General features: G+C 36.0%; 1 protein-coding gene across 47 annotated transcripts in view; it reads left to right on the top strand.

Moving 5' to 3' along the window:
- MKLN1 (muskelin 1) overlaps positions 1-25,525 on the top strand; it is a 322,363-nt gene that overhangs the window by 185,538 nt on the left and 111,300 nt on the right. For 46 of the 47 annotated variants that reach the window (XR_012002632.1, XR_012002636.1, XR_012002635.1 and 43 more), the window contains one exon: positions 23,600-23,669. Coding sequence is in view for 21 of the 47 variants with exons in the window: in XM_072764025.1 (XP_072620126.1) it covers positions 23,600-23,669 (70 nt within the window). In the remaining 26 variants the exon portion in view is untranslated. Of the gene's footprint in view, positions 1-20,341; positions 21,921-23,599; positions 23,670-25,525 lie in introns of those variants that run through there. The other variant, XM_072764039.1, reaches the window with a different exon arrangement.

Below are 25,525 nucleotides of genomic sequence, written 5' to 3'. Positions count from 1 at the left end.
CTTTTGAAGTTATTGTGAATTTTTTCTCTTAGAGCTTGCACATTTCTTTTTTAAAGTTTGTGACTATTATTTTATTTTCTTTTGTTGCTGTTATAATTGGGATCTTTTTCCATTATGTCTTCTAACTGCTTTTTGCTTTAATATGTGAAGGCTTTTTCTGTATTTTAAATTTTTTTTCCCAGAATTCTTTCAAATTCTCTGGGGTGCCTGGGTAGTTCAATTGGTTAAGCTGCTGCCTGGGGTTCAGGTCATGATCTCAGGGTCCTGTGATCAAGCCCCCTCTTGGGCTCCCCACTTGGTGAGGAGCTTGCTTCTCCCTCTGCCCCTCCCCCTGCTCATGTTTTTTCTCTCTCTCTCTCTCTCAAGTAAATAAATAAAATCTTAGAAAAATTATTTCAAACTCTCTTTGTAGTATTTTTTCCCATCAGTTCTTTGGAATTTCCTACAGCTGTAATCTTACTATCTGCAAACAGAGATAATTTTTCATTTTCTTTTTTTTTAAGATTTTATTTATTTATTTATTCATAGAGACACACAGCGGTGGGGGGTGGGGCAGAGACACAGGCAGAGGGAGAAGCAGGCTCCATGCAGGGAGCCCGAGGTGTGGGACTCGATCCTGGGTCTCCAGGATCACACCCTGGGCTGCAGGCGGCGCCAAACCACTGTGCTACCGGGGCTGCCCTCATTTTCTTTTCTAATGTGTGCTCTAATTGCTTTCTTTCTTTTTTTTTTTTTTTCTAATTGCTTTCTTTTGAAAAAAATCATAGACTTTAATTTTAGAGCAGTTTTAGATTTACAATGTTTAGCAGATAGTACAGAGTTCCCGTGTTTTCTCCAACAGTTTTTTCTATTAACGTATTAATATATTTGTTACACCTAATGAACCAGTGTTCATTAAGCTATCCTCTATAGTTTATTCAGTCCTTAGTTTTTACCTAATGTCTTTTTTTTTTTATAAAGATTTTATTTATTTATTTATTTGACACGGAGAGAGAGTGAGCAAGCACATGCATACAAGTAGGGGGAGCAGCAGACAGAGAGGGAGAAGTAGACTCTCCATTGAGCAGGGAGCCTGATATGGGGTTCAGTCCCAGGACTATGAGTTCCTGACCTAAGCTGAAGGCAGACACTTAGCCAATTGAGCCACCTGGGTGCCCGCCCCTCTGATGTCCTTTTTTGTTCCAAGATCTCATTCAGCATACCTCATTCATTCATTCATTCATTCATTCATTTAGGTTTATTTAGATTTATTTATTTTAGAGAGATTGTGCACAAGTGTGAGGGGCAGTAGGAGAAGGAATCTTAAGCAGACTGCGCTGAGTGTGGAACCTCAGTGCTTAATGTGGGCCTTAGTCTCATGACCCTGAGATCATGACTTGAGTCAAAAACCAAGAGTCAGACCAGACCTTACTGTGCCATCCAGGTGCCCCACCACATTACATTTAAATATCTTGTCTTGTAGGCTCCTCTTAGTGATGACAATATCTCAGATTTTGTTTTTGATGAGTTTGAGTTTGAGGAATACTGTATATTAATTGTAAGGTTTCCCCTCTATTGGAATTTGTATGACTTTTCCCCCCTTATGATTATAAGACGGATTTTGGAGTTGGGGTGGAAGATCAGAGAGATAAAGTGTTATTTTTGTCACATTATGTCAAGGGTACATACTATTAGTATGATTTTTTACTGTTCATTTTGTCCTTGATCACCTGATTGAGATAGTGTCAGGTTTCTCCATTGTCAAGTTACTCCTTTTCCCTCTCTCCATACTATACTCTTGGAAGAAAGTTACTATGCACAATCCACACATAAAGCCCACAATTACAGAGTGAGGAATTACGCTCTTTTCCTTTAGAGTGGGATGTCTACATAATCTATTCAGAATTATTCTGCATGAGATTTTTCTCCCCCTCTGTGGTTTGTTGTTTATTTCTTTTAATGGTGTCTTTTGCAGAGCAGAAGGTTTTAATTTTAATAAAATTTGACTTCCCAGTTTTTTTCTTTCATGGATTTTGCTTTTGGTGTTATAATTTTTTAAAAAGATTTTATTTATTTATTCATGAGTGTGAGAGAGAGAGAGGGAGAGAGAGAGAGAGAGAGACAGAGACAGAAACAGGCAGAGGGAGGAGCAGGCTCCAAGCAGGGAGCCCAATGTGGGACTCGATCCCGGGTCTTCAGGATCAGGCCCTGGGCTGAAGGGAGCACTAAACCACCGAGCCACCTGGGCTGCCCCTTGGTGTTATAATTTAAACATCACTGTCATGCTCAAGTCACCTAGATTTTCTCCTATTTTCTTCTTTTTTTTTTTTTTTAAGATTTTATTTATTTATTCATGATAGACATAGGGGGAGAGAGAGGCAGAGACATAGGCAGAGGGAGAAGCAGGCTCCATGCAGGGAGCCCGATGCGGGACTCGATCCTGGGGCTCCAGGATTGTGCCCCGGGCCAAAGGCAGGCGCTAAACTGCTGAGCCACCCAGGGATCCCTTCCTATGTTGTCTTTTAAGAGTTTTATAGTTTTGTGTTTCACTGATTTTTTGCTTATTATTTATCTTCTCTGCTTGCTTTATGCTTAAATTGCTCTTCTTTCTGTAGCTCCTAAGGATGAAAGCTTAGGTGCTTGATTTTCAGTCTTTCTCTAATATGTCCATTCAGTGTTGTAAGTATCCTTTTAAGCTTGGCTTTGGCTTCATCACACAAACTTTGATATATTTTTTATTTATTTAAATATATATAAAAATTTGTATTGAGACTTGACCCACATATTATTGTGTGTGCTATTTTTTTTTAAATTTTTTTTTTTTAATTTTTATTTATTTATGATAGGCACACAGTGAGAGAGAGAGAGAGAGGCAGAGACACAGGCAGAGGGAGAAGCAGGCTCCATGCACCGGGAGCCCGATGTGGGATTCGATCCCGGGTCTCCAGGATCGCGCCCTGGGCCAAAGGCAGGCGCTAAACCGCTGCGCCACCCAGGGATATTTACTCCAAATATTTTGGGATTTTTTTCACCTATCTCTCTGTTACTGATTTCTAGTTTAATTCCATTGTGGTCTGAGAGCATTCTTTGTATGATTTTCTATTCTTTTACATTTATTAACATGTGTTTTAGGATTTATCTTGGTGAATGGAGAATGTGTATTCCTCTGCATTGGATAAAATATTCTATAAATGTTAATTAGATCCAGTTGGTTGATGGAACTGTTCCAATTCAACTATATCCTTACTGAGTCTGCCTGCTGGATCTGTCAATTGCTGATAGGGGGATGTTGATGTCTTCAGTTATAATAGTGGATTTGTGTATTGCTTTTTGTTGTTCTGTCAGTTTTTCCCTCAAGTATTTTGACACTCTTGGGGTACAGACACATTAAAGATTGTTCTGTCTTGGAGAAGTGATACTTTTTGCATTATGTAATGCCCTCCCTTATGCATGACATCTTTTTGGTTCTTAAGTCTTTTGTCTGATATTAATATTAGTGACTCTAGCTCTCTTTTGAAAGCATTGTATATCTTTCTCTATTTCTTTATTTTTCATCTCTCTGTGTCCTTGGATTTATGATGGATTTCTTGTAGACAATATTGGGTCTTGTTTTTTTTGTTTTTGTTTTTTTTTAAACTCTGACCATCTGTATGTCCTATAGTTGGTTTATTTAGACCATTTATATTTAAATCAATTATTGATACAGGTATATTGATAGCTACTTATTTGTAACTATTTTATACTTATTGCACATGTTCTTTGGTTCTTTTATTTCCTCCTTTTTTTCTGCCTTCTCTGATTTGAAGTAAATATTCAATGTGATTTCATTTTCTTTTCTCTTAGTATATCAATTGTACTTCTTTTAAATATATTTTTAGTGGTTGTCCCAGAGTTTGCAATACATATTACAACGAATCAAATCTAGCTTTAAATGACAGTATACTGTTTCATGAGTAGTTGAGGTATTTTATAGCAGAGTATTTCTAATTCCTCTCTCCCATCCCTTATAACATTATTCTCACTCATTTCTCTTTTCTATATGCTATAATCACCCAATACATTGTTGTTGTTATTACTTTGAACTATTTATCTATTAGTTCATTTAAGAATAAGAAAATACAGTTTTTTACTTTATCTTCATTTAACCATTCTCTGACCCTCTTTATGTAGATCCAAGTTTCTGACCCATATTTTATTTCAGAGAACTTCTTTTTCACTTTTCACCTACTTGTGACAGATTTCCTCAGGTTCTGTTTTAGGAAGTATTTATTTTTCCTTCACTTTTGAAGGACAGTTTTTCTGGATATAGAATTTGAGGTTGGTGGTTTTATTCTTTCAGTGCTTAGAAGCATTTCATTTTACTCTTTTCTTGATTGTATGGTTTGAGAAGTTCAAAGTAATTATCCTTATTCCTGCGTGGATAAGGAGTTTTCCCCACTGGTTTCATTCAAGATGATTTTCTCTTTTTCTTTGCTTTATGGTAGTTTGAATATAATCATTCATTTAAGTTTTTGGTTTTTCCTTTTTTGTTTTGTTTTGTTTTTAAATGTATCCTGCTTGGTTTTCTCTTGAGGTTTCTGGTTATATGGTTTGGTGTCTGTCATTAGTTTTGGAAATTTTCCAGTCATTATTACTTACTCCAAATATTTCTTCCACTATTTACTCTCTTTTCCTGTTATCACACTTAAGCATATGTTATAGCTTTTGTAATTTTCTCACAGTTCTTTGATACTCTTTTCCTTAAAATTTTTTTTTTTCCCTTTTAGTTTAGGAACTTTCTGCCGACGTATCTTCAAGCTCACTTATTCTTTCCTTGGTATATTACCCATCTATTTTGTATGTTCTCTACTATTTTTTATGTTCTCTACTATTACCCATATTACCCATCTATTTTGTATGTTCTCTACTATTTCCTTAAGATATTAGTTATAGTTATTTTAAAGTTCTCTGTTCAATAATTCCAAAATCTATGCCATGTTTGAATCTGATTCTGATGCTTTCTTTGTCTCTCTTCTTTAAAATTTTAATTTCTAATTAATTTATTTTAGAGAGTGGAGAGGGGCAGAGGGAGAGAAAGAATTTTAAGTCGACTCTTTCCCTGGTGAGGAGCCTGACACAGGGCACAATCTCAGAACCCTGAGATCATGACCTGAGCCCAAATCAAAAGTCAGAAGATTCCAACTGAGCCACCCAGGTGCCCCAAGAAGAAAAAAAACAGGCGTAAGACATAAAGCAAGTTGCTCAGTGTGGAGCCTGCTTGAGATTTCTCTCCCTCTCTCTTTCTGCTTGCTCCTGCTCTTTATCTCTCTAAAATAAATAAGATGTTTTTTAAAAATTAGCAGGAAAGACTTTTTTCTTGTCTTTCAGCATGCTTTTCAGTTTTTTTTGGAAGCCAGCTAGGATATATTGACTAATAGGAACTGAGGTAATTAGACTTTTTAGTTTGAGGTTTTGCGTTCTTCAGGTTTGAATTTGGACTGTTTAATATGTAATGTAACCCTAGGTGCCAGAAACATCATTTTCTTTCAGTGTTCTTGTTCCCCCCCCTTTTTTTTAGTTTTTGTTTCATTTTGTTTTTTGAGTTCCTAAAGAAATACTTAAATAGAGTTGTGCCCTGTATATCTCTGTTGTAACATACTGGTTTTATGCCTTATTACTGCTGTGGTGGTTGTGAATTTGAGGAAGAATTTTCTAATCTTATTATTAAATCCCAGTTTTAACTGGCACTAAGACCCTGGACTCTTATTTCCTAAATGTTTCTTAGCCTCCCCCTCCCCTTATGTGAGAAAGGAAGGCCAGGGGGTGCCAGGGTTGTCTAATTGCTCTTCCCCTAGGTAGAGGCTCTGTTAAAGTAGTTGCCTTTAGAAGGCCGGCTTTCATTATGAAGAAAACTCTGGGAGTATTTAAAAAATAGTTGCTTTTTCCCTCTCTTGTTCCAGGTAGAGTTTTTTTTCTCTTCTTTTACTGGAAGTAAAACTCGCATAAGTGTGGGGGATCCCTAAGACCATGCCTCCAGCAGTTTCTTACTCTTAAGGTAGTCTACATTCAGTCTCCCAAGATTGTCAAAATGACGTTTTAATTATTCCTATCAATTACTGTCTCCAGTGGCCTCTACTCTTGGTAAACTGATCTCACCTGTGATTCTGTCTTTACCTATGTATCCATGGGTTTATGGTTTCCTCAGTAAACCTCAGCTCTTTGAAGGACCTAAGAAAAGTCCTTGATTTTTAGTTCAGCTTTAGTCTTATCTGGATAAGAGTGATAGACAAGTTTTTTTTTTCTTTAAAGATTTTATTTATTGATTGATGAGAGACACAGAGAGAGAGAAAGAAACAGAGACACAGGCAGAGGGAGAAGCAGGCTCCATGCAGGGAGCCCGATGTGGGACTGGATCCCAGGTCTCCAGGATCACGCCCCTGGCCGAAGGTGGCGCTAAACCCCTGAGCCACCGGGGCTGCCCAATAGACAAGTTTTATAAGCTCTTATATTTTGGAGCTAAATCTGGAAGTTCCTTTCCTTTCCTATTAAAATTATATCGGCTGGGATCCCTGGGTGGCGCAGCAGTTTGGCGCCTGCCTTTGGCCCAGGGCGGGATCCTGGAGACCCGGGATCGAATCCCACGTCAGGATCCCGGTGCATGGAGCCTGCTTCTCCCTCTGCCTATGTCTCTGCCCCCCTCTCTCTCTCTCTCTCTCTCTCTGTGACTATCATAAATAAATAAAAATTAAAAAAAATAAAATAAAATTATATTGGCTAATATCTTCACTATAAGATTAATAGTGGTGATAAGGGGCATCTTTGTCCTTAATTTTGACAGAAATGTTTCTAGTGTTTAAATGTTTATATAAGGTACTTGCTTTTGGTTATATGTTTATGTATATAAAATCAAGTTAAAGATGTATACATGATTTTTTTTAATTGAGTGCTTTTGTCATAATTAAATGTTGAACTTTGTCAAATGCTTTTTTGAGGCATTCGTTGAAATGATTAATCTTTCTCTTTAGATCTGTTATTATGACATTGTATTAATAGGGGACCTAATAATGAAGCACCCTTGCATTTTTGGAATAACACATAATAGGCTTGAGTTTTAATGCTTTTTATAGGATTTTCATGAGGTTTTTTTTATATTAGTATAACTGAAGTTGATTTGTAATTTACAAATTATGTTTGTTAGTAGTCTTTATTAGATGTGTTATCGGTCATTATGCTAGCTTCATTAAAACAGGTTTTTATCTTTTTACTATGTCCTTGAATAGTTTAGGTTATATTGGGTCTATCCTTTTTAAATGTTTTGATAGGTTTCTTTACTGGAACCATCTGTACTTGGTGTTTTTTGATGATTGAATTCTGATAATTCTTTGTTTGGAGATTTCTTTCTTTTGACTTTCTGTGTCTGCTGGGGTCAGTACATCCCCCCCCCCCCGCCACCCCCCCTCCACCCAAGAGTTATGTATTTCATCTGAGTTTTCAAATTTATCTCCATCAGGTTGTGCTAAGTAGCTATGTGACTCTTAAACAGTCTCTGCTCAGCAGCTTTTTTTTTTTTTTAAGACTTTATTTTTAAGTAATCTCTATACCCAACACAAGGCTTCAAGAGTCTCATGCTCCACCTACTGAGCCAGCCAGGTGCCCCAGCAGCTTTGTTTTTATATTTGCACTTTGCTGCCTGTTTCTTTTTCACTTTTTTTTCATATATTTAATTACTCCTTTATATTGACATAGTTACTAAATTTTATGAATTTCTGCTATACTATAGAGAGCTACACTGCGATATATGTATAATAATAAATCAAGTGGTCATATGATAGAAAACAAATAGCTAATGGTTATTATAAAATGTAACAATTTGAAATAGATTTAAAGTTAAATTAAAATTTCACTTCCTCAGTCATCTTAGCCACATTTTAAGTACTCAGTAGCCAGATGTCTCTAGTGGTTACTGTATTAAACAGTGCAGATATAGAGAATATTTCTGTCATTGAAGAAAGTTCTATTGGAAAGTGCAATTATACCATTACATTGCTATTAACATCATTTTGTAGAAGCTTTGCAGTTTGCTTTCTGTTTCTCCTTTTTAATACTTTTTTTTTTTCTTTTCACATTGAAGGGCAGTTTTTGATTTTGGTGTTTCCTTTTGAATTCTGGTGTTTTAAAAAATTTGTAAATACAATACAGCATTAATGTGTATTGTATTATAGACTAGTACTTTATTATAAAATACTATTTTCCTTAAGGCTCTGAATTTTATCTTCTCTGAAATCAGAATTTCTACCTGTTCAATTATTATTTATATTTTCCTCATCTTTGCAATTCTTTTTAAATATAATTGCTGAAATCACTTTATTTATGTCTCTTGTATACATCAGAGAATTGGATTTTTGCCTTGTTAACATCTAAAAGTTTTTAAAAATGTTGTTAGGCCCATGTGTTCACTGATATGTTTGATCTTAATTTTACCCTAATGTTTTGTGGCATATTTTACACATGTACATGTGAACACACACTTTCATTAGATCAGCTTTTTTCTTTGGCTTCTTTCTTTCTCTTTCTTTCTTTCTTTCTTTCTTTCTTTCTTTCTTTTTTTCTTTCCTTCTTTCTTTTTTTCTTTCCTTCCTTCCTTCCTTCCTTCCTTCTTTCTTTCTTTCTTTTTCTTTTAAGATTTTATTTATTCATGAGAGACAGAGAGAGAGAGAGAGAGAGAGAGACAGGCAGAGACACAGGCAGAGGGAGAAGCAGGTTCCATGCTGGGAGCCTGGCACGGGGACTTGATCCTGGGACTCCAGAAACACGCCCTGGGGCAAAGGCAGGTGCTTAACCGCTGAGCCTGCTGAGCCACCCAGACGTACCATGGCCTTTTTCTTATTAAAATAAGTTTGTTTTGGCATTCAGGATGGTTTGTGCTTTTTTGTTGTTGTTTTGTTTTTGTTCTTGTTTGTTTTTTGTTGTTTTGTTCCCTGCAATTTAGTCTCTTTAATATAACACTTTCTTTTTAAGATTTTATTGATCTGAGGGAGGGAGAGAGAGAGAGAGGCGAGTAGGGGAGGGAGGAGCAGAGGGAAAGGGAGAGGGAAAAGCAGACTCCCTACTAAAAATAAGCAGGGAACCTGACATGAGAGGCTCAATCCTGGGACACTGAGATCAGGACCCAGGCTGAAGTCAGACACTTAACTGCCTAACTGACTGAACCACCCAGGCGCCCTTAATGTAACACTCTTAAGACTCCCTGAGGTAGTTAGGAACCTCCTCCTCTTCTCTCTCTCTCTCCCAGCATCTAATTATAAGTGATGATCTTTTCTATTTTTCTCCCATTTTTTGATAGAGCCATCCTTTCTACTTATTAGAGAACGTTTGTATATACTGTTATGTCATTCTTCTCTTTAAGGTTAGTTTTAGTTCTTTAGTTGTTTTTAGTTCATATGACCAGACTTTATCCTGAAGCTTTTCAAGTTATTTCTTGGTTACATATAGTTTGTTCTTTAGTAGGTTTCTCAGGAAGGATTCAAGGAACTTTTACATTTTGTTAACTAATCTGTGCCTTTAAACTTGAAGGACAGTTCTAGGTTCACATGATACACATGTACTTGGGTATCTTAAAATTTTTGTTTCATTTTATTTGAATATGACACAGCTGTTGTGAAGCTTCTTGACATAATTTTTAAAAAAGATTTTATTTATATAAGAGAGGGAAAATGAGCAGAGGGAGGGGCAGAGGGAGAGGGAGAAGCATACTCACTGCTGAGCATAGTGACAGGGGTCAGTATCAGGCTCTATCCTATAGGACCCTGAGATTACAACCCAAGCTGAAGTCAGATGCTTAACCAACTGAGCCATCCAGGTGCCCTGACACTATGCTTTTTCTTATAAGAAACTTGGTCTTTTTACCAGAATGTGTAAATAACTTAAAAAAAATTTTTTTTTAAGTTTAATAGTTTGTACTAGGAATATACTGGGTTGAATTTCTGTAATGTGTGCTTCCTTTCGTTGTGTAGATTCAGGTCTTATTTTAGGAAGATTTGCTTGTAGCACAGTTTGAGATACCTGTTTGGTTCCAATTATACATTTATTGAATCACTTGACTGTTGCCTTCTTTTGTATCTGTTTCATTATGTTTACTTATTTTCTGATTTGTTTTTTCCTTATTAGGCTTTTTTCTTAGAGGGGAAAAGAGAGTCTATTCTTTTATTGTGTAGGTTTTTTTTTTTTAGACTTCATTTATTTACTTATTTGAGAGGGTCAGAGAGAGCACATGAGAGAAAGGGAGCCTGACCCTGTCTCAGCTGTGGGAGCTGGGGAAAGGGCAGAGGTGGGAGGGAGGGAAACAAGCGTGCTCAGTGCAGAAGCCAACACAGGGCTCAATTTCACAGCCCTGACATCACAACCTGAGCCAAAATCAAGAGTTGTGCCCTTGTGCCCTGTTGGGTGGTTTTTGATTACTGATTCAATTTTGTTGCTGATAATTTGTTCAAATTTTCTATTTCTTTCTGATTTATTTTGGGAGGTTATATGCTTATAGGAATTTATCCATTTTTTTCTAGGTTGTCCAACTTGTTGGCATTTAATTTTTCAAAACATTCTCTTAAAATCCTTTATATTTGTCTCGTGTCAGTTATTTTCCCTCTTTTTCTTCTTCTGATTTTGATTCCTCTCTCTTTTTGACTTGCTGAGTCTAACTAAAGGTTTATGAATTTTATTGACCTTTTCTTTTTTTAAAAAAATTTTATTTATTTATTCATGAGAGACACACAGAGAGAGGCAGAGACACAGGCAGAGGGAGAAACAGGCTCTCTGCGGGGGACCCCCATGCAGGACTCCTCCTGGAACCGGGATCACAGCGAGAAGGCAGATGCTCCACTGCTGAGCCACCTGAGCATCCCATTTATGACCTTTTCAAAGAACCAGCTCTTGGTTTCATTGATCTGTTTTTTTTTTTTAAAGATTTATTTTTATTTATTTATGATAGTCACAGAGAGAGAGAGGCAAAGACACAGGCAGAGGGAGAAGCAGGCTCCATGCACCGGGAGCCGGACGTGGGATTCGATCCCGGGTCTCCAGGATCGTGCCCTGGGCCAAAGGCAGGCGCTAAACCACTGCGCCACCCAGGGATCCCTCATTGATCTGTTTTATTGTTGATTTTGTTTGTTTCTATTTTGTGTATCCCTCCTCTAATCTTTATCATTTCTTTTGTTTTTTCATTTCTTGCTTTCTATTGGTTTTGAGTATTCATTGGAGAGTCATAATAGTCCTTCCTATTGTCTAGTCATAATATTTCTGAGCTGTTGTAATTTTGACTTATTGTCCCTTATTAAACTTCAATTATTTTTAAAATTTCTGTTAGGTCATGTTGAAATAATAAATAATCACATTTATCTTTTTTATGGCTGCATATTTTTCACGTGTTTTTATTATCTGCTAGAGTATTATTTGTTTTACATTTGATATTTTTCCTAAAATATATTACTGTAGGCTTTCATTTTAGTTTCCAGTGTTTAAGCAAGTTTGGTTTTCCAGTTTTAGAAGGAAGGACTTCTGTAGGCCGAAGGGACGTGGTTTTTGAGCTTTGTGAAGTATTTTAAAAATTTGGACTTTTGAGATGTAGTGAAGCTTTTTGCCTTTATGTTTTCCAAGAGTCTGAAAACTATGCTCTCTGAAGAGTCACTTTTAAATGTATTTTGCTGTTGTACTTTTTGAGGTCTGTGTGACTTAGATCTCTGCCCCCCATAATATGAATCTTCTCTGTCCTGAGGTTGATATTGTTTATGATTTAATTCTCTCTTCCGCAATTTCATTTCAGTGGGTCTCTCTTCCAAAAGTAAGAGAATGTTTGTGGGATAGTTCTGAAATCCTCTTAGAATCTAGAATCACCAGTTTTTGAGTGTTCTTAGCCCCTTAGAGATTTTCTGCCTTCTTTGCATTTACCTCTAACTGATTTTATCCAGTTGTCAGATTTCCCTGGTAAGATTATTTTCTATTACTAGAATATTAAACTTTTGGTTTCTTTGTAAAGAGTTGGTTTTTCCTTCATTTTGGGCAGCTCGTTTAAATGAGAATATCATTTTTTTTCAGAGGGTTTTTTTTTAACCACCTCAAGTAAAAGAACTCCCCTGCTCTATGTCAATTCCTTGTTTCTTTCTTTTATAACACTTCGTACAGTTTGTAATTACCTTGTTTACAACTCTACTTGTTTGTTTTATGTTGCTGCTTATTTGAACATTAGCATCAAAAGTGGGGATCCTATCTTTATATCACTGTATTCTTAGAGCCCAGCACAGTGTCTGGCATAGAGGACTCAGTAAATAATTTGTTGAATTAAGTAACTTCAGTTTACAGCAGGCTCCCTCTCCAGCATGGTTCTGTGTGAAAACTGGGATGTATTTGGAAAGGAGTCTAAACCTCTAAAATATGTACAAGTATAAGTGATTTTTGGAGAAGCTATAATTTTTATAGTATGCTCTAATTCTAGCTGTGGATATTTAAAATTGATTTGAGTTGATTTCTATTTTTGCATTTGCATTAATTTTTATTGAATGATTTTTTGTCTCCTAAGTTTTATGTATCTCCATTTATTGTATATTAAGAAATAGATCATAATCTTTTTGGCCTCAGGTACCCATTCTTGTACTGTTATGGTGTCACTCCAGCAGTGTTCACACATAATGGAACCTCTGTTATAATCAGTGGGTTGTGTGTTGTTATTGACTGCTATGTAGGAAGAAGATTATTCATGATACCTTGAATAAAGGATGTAAAAGGGTTTTCACAGAATTGTAGAATGTTAGCATGGTCTCATGAATGGTGCTTTCTAGAAGTGTGCAATGTAGCTGCTCTGATTAGAGCCGGAAGAAACTTGAGACCAAGGAATTTTTAACCTTTCCCTTTGCACTGCAGATGAAGGATTAAAACCCTGAGAGGTTATGTGATGTGCTTAACCGAACCAATTAGTGGCCAACCTCCATAATCTTAAAATTCGTAGTCAAAGTTTAAATCTTCTAGATCCATTTTATCATGTCACTCAACAAGAAGGGCACAGGTTTTAGTGTGGTGTTTTTAAACTATAAAAAAAAAAATATTCCAGACTTGAATCCTTAAATACTCTGTTCAACTGACTTTTTCTCATCAGAATTAGAGGTAGGTTTTGAATGTCTAAAACTGTCAATTTAAAATTGACTGGAGGGACGCCTGGGTGGCTCAGCGGTTTAGCGCCTGCCTGTCTTTGGCCCAGGCTGGGATTGAGTCCCACATCGGGCTCCCTGCATGGAGCCTGCTTCTCCCTCTGCCTTGTGTCTCTGCCTCTCTTTCTATGTCTCTCATGAATAAATAAATAAAATCTTTAAAAAATAATAATAAAATAAAATTGGCTGGATTTACTGATAAGTATCTTGAGCATCCATTAATGGGAAAAAAGAAGTTAAATGCTCTTTTTTTTCCCCCAAGTGCTGCTTTTTATATTTGTTTTAGGTGTTTAAAGAGCAGTAATTTAAAAGATACTGGGTTTGGGTTTGAGCATATTTAATAAAAAAAAAGATTTTTGATTTGCTGACTTGAACTCAAAATGTCTAGTAAATTATCTTCTCATTATGAATTTTAATAGTTTGTTTCTGATGCTATTCGGTAGTATATATTTAGTACATTTAAAATATGCAAAATAGAGATATAACTTGGAAAAAATTAATCAGTTATTACATATTTCCCTTGTCCATGTGTTTCACTATACATTTCTATAGTTCTAATTGAAGAATAAAGTTACAGCTTTGTCTTTGTATTCTGTCTGAGAGACTTAATGTGGTTCATTTTTATTGCCTTCAGTTTTCATCCTGTGTTGATAGGAATGAAAACGTACATTTTGAGATTGAAATGTACATTTTTGGAAAGCTGGTAAAAATAGGAAGTCATCTTATTCCTCAATTCATCATCTTTATCAGTTCCTCTTGAGCAGTTCTCAGGTACTATCTGCATTTTTTTTTTAAGATTTTATTTATTTATTCATGAGAGACAGAGACAGAGAGAGAGAGAGAGAGGCAGAGACACAGGCAGAGGGAGAAGCAGGCTCCATGCAGGGAACCTGACGTGGGTGGGACTCAATCCCGGGTCTCCGGGATCACACCCTGGGCTGAAGGTGGCGCTAAACCGCTGCGCCACCCGGGCTGCCTGCATTTTGTATTTTAAATGTATTTTAGGTTGGCAGATAACTAACCTTAGTAGATTAATCTTTATTATTTGAATGATACAGTTTACATACCAAATTGTGTCTTTCATAACTTTTTCCTTTGCTTGTCATTTATTTTTTCAGACAATAGTAAAAATGTTAAAATTAGTCATTAAGTACCTAGAAGGGGGGTTGAATCATATTCCTTTGGTTGCCAGAAACAAAGCCTCTTGGCAACTAGAACTTCAATTTCTATTCTCTGTTGTTACCTGGAGTCATTTTTTTTTTTTTTTTTTTTTTTGGTCTGGTACATTGTTATCTTACTACTGACTGACTTATTCTTTTTCTTTTATCTCTTACTCAGTATATTATTTTTGCTGCTTCAGTGGCTCTGTTTATTATACATTTTTTTGTCTTATACTTTTCTTACTGGCCCGTGGTATTTCCTGTCACTGGTCACTAGCCAGTCTAGATTAGCTGTCTTTTAGATAGTTGTTAGGGAAAGTCACAGGTATGAAACATCACTGTCTAGGATTGCTTCTTAGCAGATATTGTAGATGGAGCATCTCCCCTTTTAGAAACTAGAGGTAGTGAATTGATACTGTTTAGTATGAGAAGTTAATGTCTCTTGCTTCGTCCTGAGAATTAGGAGAAGGAAAGATATTTTATTATACCAATAGTGGTGGTGGATTTTATAAAGTCTTTGGGAAGTACATCAGGAAGTATAGTTAAGAATATGTTTTATAGAATGCTTCCATAGTGGAGAAGGGCCAGTGTTAGTAGTTCCTGCCCTGAACTAGTTTCTCATTTGTCTTGCAGGAGAGTGGAAATGAATTAAGGAAAGGAACATCCAGGAGGGAGAATTAAAAACAATCTACAGTCGACTTTAAGCTTTGGGAGATGATCTATCGCTTAAAAATTTTAAGAGCCAATAAGCCCTTATTTCCTTCTGCATCTCCTATATCTTTAAAAAGAAAGAAAAGTTGGGATTCCTGGGTGGCTCGGTGGTTGGGCGTCTGCCTTTGGCCCAGGGCGTGATTCTGGAGTCCCCGGATCGAGTCCTGCATCGGGCTTCCTGTGTGGAGCCTGCTTCTCCCTCTGCGTGTGTCTCTGCCTCTCTCTGTGTGTCTCCCATGAAAAAATAAATAAAATCTTAAAAAAAAAGAAAAAGAAAAGTTGAGGCTGATTTGATCATCTGATCTTAGTGTAGTCAGTTTGCTAGAAGTATGGAAAGTGTTATGATCTCAACAATAATTATTATTTTTAATGCTTACTACAAAAATCTGAACAATATGACAAATAGAAAATTAATAAAATTCCTTAATAGTACTTACGCTTCATTTTAGGCTTATTATATTTGTTCTTGCTTTATATTATATGATATAAATCGGATCATACCATTCATGCTTGTTAATTGTTTAGAAATATGTAAATAATCATTTTTATAAGAGTATAATCATACATGCTTCTTTTTATCTTCCATTGCAGAAATGTCTCCAAATCAGCTGACATAGACCTGAAATATTCTTTAATAGCAGTATAATATTCCACGGTTTATATGTTCTATAATTTATTTAATCTTTTCTCTAGTATTATAAAAATGCTACATTAAACAGATTCATACGTACTAGTCTCTCTATGTCTGTCCTTATGCAGTGATGATTTTATTTTTATGGGGTATATTCTGAAATGGGAGTGCTAAGCAAAAGAATGTGTACATTCAAAGTTTGTGGGTTTTTAAAAAGATGTATTTATTTTTAGGGAGAGTGGGGGGAGGGGCTGAGGCAAAAGGAGAATGAGATCCCAAGTAGACTCTGCAGCTAGTGTAGAGACAACCCTGAGACCACACCCAAGACCATGACCCGAGCCAAAACTGAGAGTCAGTACCCAACTGACTGAGCCACTCAGGCGCCCCTGTATTTTGAAAGTTTTAATAGATACTATAACATTGACTCTCTGTGTCTACCTTTTCTACCTGATTTTCTGATAGCAAGCATCTAATTTAGTCAACTTGATGGGTGTAAAAAGATACTGTATTTTGTTAATTTTTTCCCCTAACAATATATGGGGATTTAAAGAAATTTTTGTTGCTGTTTACTGGCCATTGTATTTCTTATTCTCAGTGTGAAACAATATTTTGCATATTTTAGATATGCATACCATTTTATTTATTCATGAGAGACACAGAGGCAGAGACATAGGCAGAGGGAGAAGTAGGCTCAATCGCTGAGCCACCCAGGAGTTATTAGTCCTATGAGTTACAAACATTTTTTCTTTTGTGTGTTTCTGATTTTTCTTTAAGGTATTTTTTGTAATACAAAATTTGGCAGCTAATAAATAATCAAGTAGCTATCTTTTCTTTTACAACTTATGTGTTTCTTGGCAAAAACATCTTTCCAACACTTTTGGTTGTCTATATTGACCCCTAAATACTTTTCCTAAGATTTTTATATATGTATGTATGTTTAAATTGTTAATTGAGATTAATTTTGTATTAGGAATTAACTATTTTCTCTCAACAGATAATTTAGTTGTATAAGCATCACTTAACTAATAACTATCATTTCCTATAGAAATAAGATATCACCTTAGTCAAATACTAAGTTCTAGTTTACACTGGGCTCAATTTCTGGGTTTTTGGGTTTCTCTGAGCTAGGTCTGTACCTACCTATACCATTCCCTATTGTTTTTTAATTATAGAGACTTGAAGCTGATGACGTGAACTTCTCTCACTCTTCTTTTTTATTACTTTTCTTCACTCTTTTTCTACATTTATACAAACTTCTGTGTATTGTGTAACTCTTTGGGTAAAGATTCCCATAGCTCAGATAGTGGGTAGACTGGTAATCTTTTTCTATGTTGTTAGTTCTCTGTGGGTTACCAGGAGACACCTTTCAGTATCTTGATATCCTCAGCCGAGAGGTCAAGTACAATCTCAACTTCAGTGATAAAGGGATAACCAAATCTACTAGGTTAGCTCTTTCTAAAGCTCTTTGTGGGACAGGGAGACCAGCAGCTTATCTCAGAAATGCTTATGCAGTTGATACCTTTCTCTTAGATCCATGGATCTCTTGGTTTTCCAAAAGTTTCCCAAACTTTTGTCATGGTTCTTAAAGTTCTGATTCTGGTGTCTGTGACCTGCTGAGCTCAAGAGAGGTACCTACTAGTTGACCTAGTGTCCGGACTGGAGATTATCTTCAGACTTCCATCTTTCCAAATCCCCTCAGGCTAACCTCACTTTATTTCTGGTTTGTATTTTAGTTTTCATTGTTAAAAAAAAATTAAGTAATCTCTACACCCAGTGTGGGGTTCAAACTCACAACCTCAAGATCAAGTTGCATGTTCCACCAACTGAGCCAGTCAGGCACCCCATTTCTCACTTATTTTATTTCAACTTAGAATAAGCTTTAAATTACAAGTAATAAGTACAAGTAATATATCCAATGCTTTGGTGATCTACTTAATTTTTTCTTTGTAGTGCTACCTATTTATCTTTATCAAATACTTACTAAGCACTTTGTGTGTAGCAGCATTTAGCGTTGGAGTTAGGCATATGAGGATGAGGATGAATACCACCTAGTCCATATTCTCTCAGAGATTTTTTTTTTTTTTTTTTTTTTTTTTTTTTTTTATTTATGATAGTCACAGAGAGATAGAGAGAGAGGCAGAGACACAGGCAGAGGGAGAAGCAGGCTCCATGCACCGGGAGCCCGACGTGGGATTCGATCCCGGGTCTCCAGGATCGCGCCCTGGGCCAAAGGCAGGCGCCAAACCACTGCGCCACCCAGGGATCCCTCTCAGAGATGTTTTATATAGTTTTTCACTTCTTAAAAAATTTTCACTTGGCATACACACTTTCTAGGTTTGTTTTCTTCCTCTTTGCCTCTTTTTAGTCTCCTTTGCTCAAACTTTGTCATTTAGACCCCAAAGTGATGGACCCCCAGAGCTTAATGAGTCCTTTGATTTCTCTGGTTCCATTTCATTCCTTATCATCCTGTTCATTGTCATGGCTTTCAATATTTTAGCTATGATGTACTGATATCCCTAAAGATAAGTGCATTTTTCAGTTGGCGTTTCCCCTGAATTTCAGGCTCAGATGTCCAACTACTCTAAAAGGCTGTTTAAATAGGCATTTCAAAATTCAGAAGACCACAACATAGTGTAACTGTTTACCCCCTTGACTTTGCATTTATTGGTCCATCTGCTCACTTTTCAATTATGATTGGTTAGCTCCCTCATGTCATTCATTAACATGAATCATTTTTGTAGTCCCACTTTATCATGGTTAATGTGCGATTTTCTTTCATACTTTGTAATGTTCATCTCAAAGTGATTTTTTTTTTAATTTTAGTTTTTTAGCTTTAGTTTTAGCTATAGTATAGTTTTTCCATGTAGGATTATCTTCATTTTGTGTTTTGTAATTCATTCTTAAAAAACACTTTTTTGGGACACCTGAGTGGCTCAGTCAGTTAAGTATCTGACTCTTGATTTCAGCTCAGGTCCTGATCTCAGCATTGTGAGATCGAGCCTGTGCTGGAGTTCTGCACTCAGCACGGAGTCTGCTTGAGATTCCTTCTCCCTCTGCTCCTTCTCCTGCTGTGCTAAATAAATACATACTGACATATATACATACATAATCTTTAGAAAAGAAACACACCTTTTTTTACTGATTATGAAAGTAATATGTGTTAATTTTAGAAAGCTTGAAAATTACGATGAAGGAAAAAAGTACATGTAATCTCATCATTGAAAGCAACACCGACAATTTAGTATATGTTCTTGTCTTTCTCTGCATGAATATTATTACTTACAACACTTGATTCATCATGTATATACTATAAACTACTTTTTCTCTTCACTTACTGTGCAGTGAGCATTTTCCAATGACATTAAAGTCAGCCTTGTAGATCATGAGTACATGGTATTCTGTAATACAAGTGTGTATTAATTTGTCTAATTAATTCCTGATTGTGGCACAATTAGGTTGCTTGCAGTTTGCTATTATAAACTGTGCTGTGATGAATATGAATGATTTACATCCCCTGGATTACTTTTTAGGTTAAGTTCCAAGAAGTGGAAATAATTCTCAGACTGTATAGTGTAGACTTTTGAGTCAGACTGCCTTGGATTAAAATCCTGACTTCTTAGATGTGTGTATATTGAGGCAAATTAATTTACCTCTCTTGTTTCTTAATCTGTACATTGAAGATAATAATCTATACATGGAAAGCACTGAGAACAGCATCTGGAATGTCATAAAAACTCAGAAATGTTAGATGCTAGCATCGTCATTGTGGACATGATGGTTATCATCATTTTTATTTAAAGGATATACACATTTGAAATGTCTTTGATTTGTATTAAAATTCTCTTGAAAAGTTCTATGAATTTGCATTCCTACCAACAAAATATGAGGGTATCATTTTACCAGCTCTGGCCAACAACTGAGGTTAAAATTAAAGCATTTTTTTTTTCTATTTCCTTCCTTCCTTCTTTCCTTCTTTTTTTTAGAGAGAGAGAGTGTACCATGGTGGGGAGGGATAGGGACAGAGAGAATCTTAAGCAGACTCCCTGCTGAGCTTGGAGGCATGTGGAGCTTGATCTCATGACCCTGAAATCATGACCTGAGCTGGAATCAGGAATTGAATGCTTAATCCACTGAGCCACTGAGGCATCCCAAAACTTTTTTTAGTGGTGTGGCCCATTTTTTGTTTATTTATTTATTTTAAATTTTATTTTATCTTATAATAAAAGAATTAAAGGCCTGTGCTGAGATCAAGAGCCAGATTCATAACTGACTGAGCCACCCAGTTTCTTTTCTTTTCTTTTCTTTTCTTTTCTTTTCTTTTCTTTTCTTTTCTTTTCTTTTCTTTTCTTTCTTCTTTTCTTTTCTTTCTTTTCTTTTCTTTCTTTTCTTTTCTTTTCTTTTCTTTTCTTTTCTTTCTTTTCTTTTTTCTTTTCTTTTCTTTTCTTTCTTTTCTTTTCTTTTTTCTCTTTTTTCTTTTCTTCCTTTCCTTTCCTTTCCTTTCCTTTCCTTTCCTTTCCTTTCCTTTCCTTTCTTTTCATTTTCTTTCTTTCTTTCTTTCTTTCTTTCTTTCTTTCTTTCTTTCTTTCTTTCTTTCATCATTCATTCATTCACTCACTCACTCACTCACTCTACACCCAATGTGGGGTTGAATGCATGAACCGAAGAACAAGAATCACATGTTCTTTTTTTTTTTTTTTTTTTCTTTAGAATCACATGTTCTGACTTAACCAGCCAGGTGCCAATGTAGACCCAATTTTTAAAATTTATTTATTTATTTATTCATGATAGACATGGGGGGGTGGCAGACACACAGGCAGAGGGAGAAGCAGGCTCCATCCCAGGAGCCTGACGCGGGACTCAATCCCGGGACCCCAGGATCATGTCCTGGGCCAAAGGCAGGCGCCAAACTGCTGAGCCACCCAGGGATCCCCTATACCCAATTTTATACGGAAAATATATATCTTTGTTTTAATCTCTAGTTTTGCTTATAATTGATTTTGAATATTTGGTTTTTTCCCACTTTTATATGAGGTATTTATGTTTAAGTACTATGAATGTATATATGTATGTAGTTCATGCCCAATGTGGGGCTTGAACTCAAGACTCTGAAATCAAGAGTCATATGTGCTACTCACTAAGCCAACTAGATGTCCCTAAGTGCTCTTTAAATATTCAATTTTTAGTTAACCTTTGTGTTTTTTTTATTTTTAAAGATTTTATTTATTTATTCATGAGAGACAGAGAGAGAGAGAAAGAGAGAGAGAGGCAGGCAGAGACATAGGCAAAGAGAGAAGCAGGCTCCGTGCAGGGAGCCCGATGTGGGACTCGATCCCGGGAGTCCAGGATCATGCCCTGAGCCAAAGGCAGACGCTCAACTGTTGAGCCACCCAGGCATCCCATCCCACCTTTTGTGTTTTATGTTGCCTGTACATTTTCCAGTTGGTGACTGCCCTTTTAATTTTGTTTGAGGTTATTTTCTGTATTAACGTTTTACCTGTGTGAGATTTGTATATAAAGGCAGTTCTTTTCCATATAGTTCTGCCTTCAAAAAAAAATTAATTCACTCATCTCTTTGGCATTTATTAAATACTTTCTTTGTGCCAGGTATAGAAGTGATTTTTTTAATACGCCTTTTTTTTTTTTTTTAGAATGACTTTAGCTTTATAGAAAACTTAGTACAGACTTCCCAGTACCTAGTTTCTCCTATTGCTAACATCTTATGTTACCATGGTAATTTGTCACAAGTAATATACCAACGTTGATATATATCACTGTTATCTAAATTCCACATTTTATTTGGACTTTACTAGCTTTACCGCAAATGTTCTCTTGCTGATACTGGATCTCATCTAAAACATGATCACTTCTGGGGTGCCCTGCTGGCTGAGTTGGAAGAACATGTGACTCTTGATGTCAGAGTTGTGAGTTTGAGCCCCACATTGGGTGTAGAGATTACTAAAATAAAAATATCATTACTTTTAGTTATCATGTCTCCTTCCTTGCCTCTGGTCTGTGACAGGTTTTCAGTCTTTTCTTACTTTCTATTATATTGAGGGTTTTGAGGAATATTAGTCATAAATATTCTTGAATATTCTTTTTTCAAAAAAGATTTTATTTATTTATTAATGAGAGATACAGAGAGAGACAGAGGCACAGGCAGAGGGAGAAGCAGACTCCTGGCAGGGAGCCTGATGCGAGACTCGGTCCCAGGACCCCAGGATGACTACCTGAGCCAAAGGCAGACGCTCAACCACTAAGCAACCCCAGGTGCTCCTCTTGAATACTATTCAATTTAAGTTTGTCAAGATGGTTAGAGTGGGGTTATTTATTCCATTCTTTGGATTATAATCCAATACTACATTATTTATTTTGTTATTTACATTATTTCAGCTTTGACCAATCAGTCTTTCGTTCTTTTACCTTGGCTCCTCTTTTTGACATGTTTCCATCCTTTTTTTTTTTTTTCTTGAGTGCTACAGAATGCTCCGGGCTTATTTTCTGAATTACCTGCTCCAATCCTAGAACTAGCTATTTCCCCTAGAATCCTTGTTTTCTCTTATTGGGGAATGCTATGTAGAAACGAAGACCTGGGTGCTGCTTGTGTTCACTCCTGCTGGGGTGTCACTACTTTTAGTCCCTCTTAGTGAATAGTGCTAGGAAGTACTATTTGTGTGTTGTTTGTGCATGCATGCACTTGCATGTTTATAATTACTTTTATATCTACTTATCTGTGTCTATATTAAATTAAACATGAGGGGATCCCTGGGTGGCTCAGCGGTTTTTAGCATCTGCCTTTGGCCCGGCACGTGATGCTGGAGTTCCGGGGCATGATGCTGGAGTCCCGGGATCGAGTCCCACATCAGGCTCCCTGCATGGAGCCTGCTTTTTCCTCTGCCTGTGTCTCTGCTTCTCTCTCTCTCTGTATGTCTATCCTGAGTAAATAAATAAAATCTTTAAAAAAAATAATTAAACATGAGTACATAGGTATGTTTCTGGCTCCAGTACCACAGGGTTCATTATAATCTTCCACACTTTGCCTTTCTATAACTTTCCACTCCAAAGTGATAAACTTGATCCTACCATCTACCATCCATTTAGTTATTTGTTCAGCCCCAGTATACATGTAAACTGATTCAGAATTAACCCGTATCAACTTCCCCAAATAAAGTACAATTTTTATGTGTGGTTTCATTTGTGTTTAGCTTTACTGGTTTCCAGTGAAAACATCGTCTTCCAAAGTTACATGTGTCACTTCCTGTTTTCACCCATGGTTCTGCTTTTGACATTGTGCTTTAAAGACTTAATCTAGGGGCTCCTGGGTGGCACAGTCTGACTCTTGGTTTTAGCTCAGGTCATGGTCTCAGGATCATGAGATTGAGCTCTGTGTCAGGCTCCATGCTCACTGTGGAGTCTGCTAAAGTTTCTCTCTGCCTCTCCCACTGCCTCTCCTCTTGTTCATGCCCTCTTCTCTCTTTCTCTCAATAAATAAAACTTAAAAAAAAAAGACTTCTTAATCTAAAGATCGTATATACGTATAGATCGTATATCTAAAGATATACAGGATGCTGCATATAATACATACATAACATACATATGTGTAATATATCTAATATGTATATATGATATTTCATTTATTCTTAGGTATTTTATTTTCTTTTTTTACCTTAAATTCCCGAATACACCTACTGTTCACTTTGTCACTTGGTGTGAGGTGAAAGTATATCTCCTTGCTTTTCTCCATTGTTTGAAATGCTATCTTTATCATATTTTTAAAATCATATATATACTAGGACTTTTATGTTTCTTATTGTTTTATTGCCTCTTTGTTCAAGTTCCAAACATGTAACTTTATGATAATTTCAGCATCTCGTAAATTATTCTTTTTGCATATCCATATTCACTTAAAATTTTAATTATTTGCTATAATTTCCTTTTCTATTTTTCAGGAACATTTTAGTGGATAAACCAAATGACCAGTCTTCAAGGTGGTCTTCAGAGAGCAACTATCCTCCCCAGGTAATATGGTAGCTCCTGATACCATATTGACATCAGTTATCTAGAATCCATTAATAATTTATTCAGTCTTTGAAACTGTGAGATAGGTTTTTATTTCCTTTTTTTATTTAAGTGTTGGAAGAATTTTTATTTCATAGGTAAATGCAGTGTGGAATTTGATGAAACAGACTTTTACTTCTGTCTACTGGAGCATTTATTAATTTTTAAAGATTTTATTTATTTTAGAGAGAGAGAGTGTGCATGAGCAGAGGGAGAGGAAGAAAAAGAATCTCAAGCAGATTCTGTGCTGAGGGCAGAGCCCTGTGCAGGGCTCACTCTTACAACCCTGAGCCAAAATCAAGAATTGGGTGCTTAACCCACTGAGCCACCCGGGCACCCTGTCTGTTGGAGCATTTAAAATCTAAAATGTATTTTTTCCATATTACTAATGATACAAAATTAGGTTTCTTGATACTTTTTGAGGAAAATGTTAATGAAAAGTACCTGTTAAGTTACCATTACTGTTTTGAGCAGTAACTGAGCTCCGTGCTGATCTGAGCAGAGGTTGTGACTTCTGTACTTAAAACTCAAGTCATTCTGTAAATGTTTAAGGAAATGTAAGTTGAACTTTGACTCAGTGACTCAATGACTGCCTTTTAGGGAAAGTATACTTAATATAGTTCATTATTTTACTAAAGTGATATATTTAGATGATGTCAAGACCATGAACTAAAAAAAAAAAAGACCATGAACTAAACTCTTTCCTTGACAAGTAGTATCTGAGGTCATTTGAATTTAAAAATAGTCATTCTTCCAGTTATATACTTTAAGCATTAAAACTTATGTCCATATCCTTAAGGAAATGAATGCTCTGATAGGTAAAGCAGATGAAAGGATAAAACTTTTTTTATTCTAGTGTATGTAGTCTCTATACTTATTTTTCCTTATATATATATATTTTTAATGGTTTGCATACCTTTTGTGGTCACCTGGTGTTTAAATGTTCCATTGCAGGGGCACCTGGGTGGCTTAGTCAGTTAAGCATCTGACTCTTGGTTTTGACTCAGGTCATCTCACAGTCTTGAGATCAAGCCCTGAGTCAGGCTCTGCTCTCAGCAGGGAGTCTGCAAGTCTGCCTCCCCACTGCACACCCCCCACCCCTCCCTCAGCTAGTGCACATGTGCACCCATGCTTGCTCTCTTTCTCTCTCAAATAAATAAATAAAATCATTAAAAAAATAAATGTTCATTGTAAAATATACATCCAAAGAATATATACTCATACTTTTTATATATAGTATAAGGCGTAACAAAACAAATATCTATTCATCAGTTGTCTTTAGAAATATAAAATATCCATGACCTTCTGAAGCCTCTTGTGAGCCCCATCTAATATTTGTCCTCTAACTCCACCCCAGTAACTATTATTTCATGCTTTGTTAAGCATTTTCTTATAGTATCATATATGTGCATTTATACATGTGCTATGATTTAAATTTTATCTGGCTTTGACTTTATATAAATATAAGTTGAATCACTCATTATAAATCTTGATCTGCTTTTCTTTTGTCTTATGTTAAAGTATTAATGTTGCTGAATATTATTGTAGTTTCTTAATTTTCACTACTATATAGTATTCCAGTGTATAAGTATGCCAAAATGTATTTATCCGTTTTGCAATTGATAGGTGTTTCAGTTTTTTATAGTTTTTTGCTATTATGAATAGGCTGCTGTGAACATTTTTGTATATTGTCTCCTAGTACATATGTGCAAAATTTTCTTTAGGATATATACCTTGGAGTACAGTTGTTGAATCATAGGGTACATGTATGTTCAGCTTTTATCAGGTAATGAAAAACTGTTTTACAGAATGGCTGT

This window comes from Vulpes vulpes, chromosome 7 (assembly GCF_048418805.1).
Source record: "Vulpes vulpes isolate BD-2025 chromosome 7, VulVul3, whole genome shotgun sequence".
In the NCBI taxonomy this organism is placed as follows: domain Eukaryota; kingdom Metazoa; phylum Chordata; class Mammalia; order Carnivora; family Canidae; genus Vulpes; species Vulpes vulpes.
This window is presented reverse-complemented; position numbering and strand designations above follow the sequence as displayed.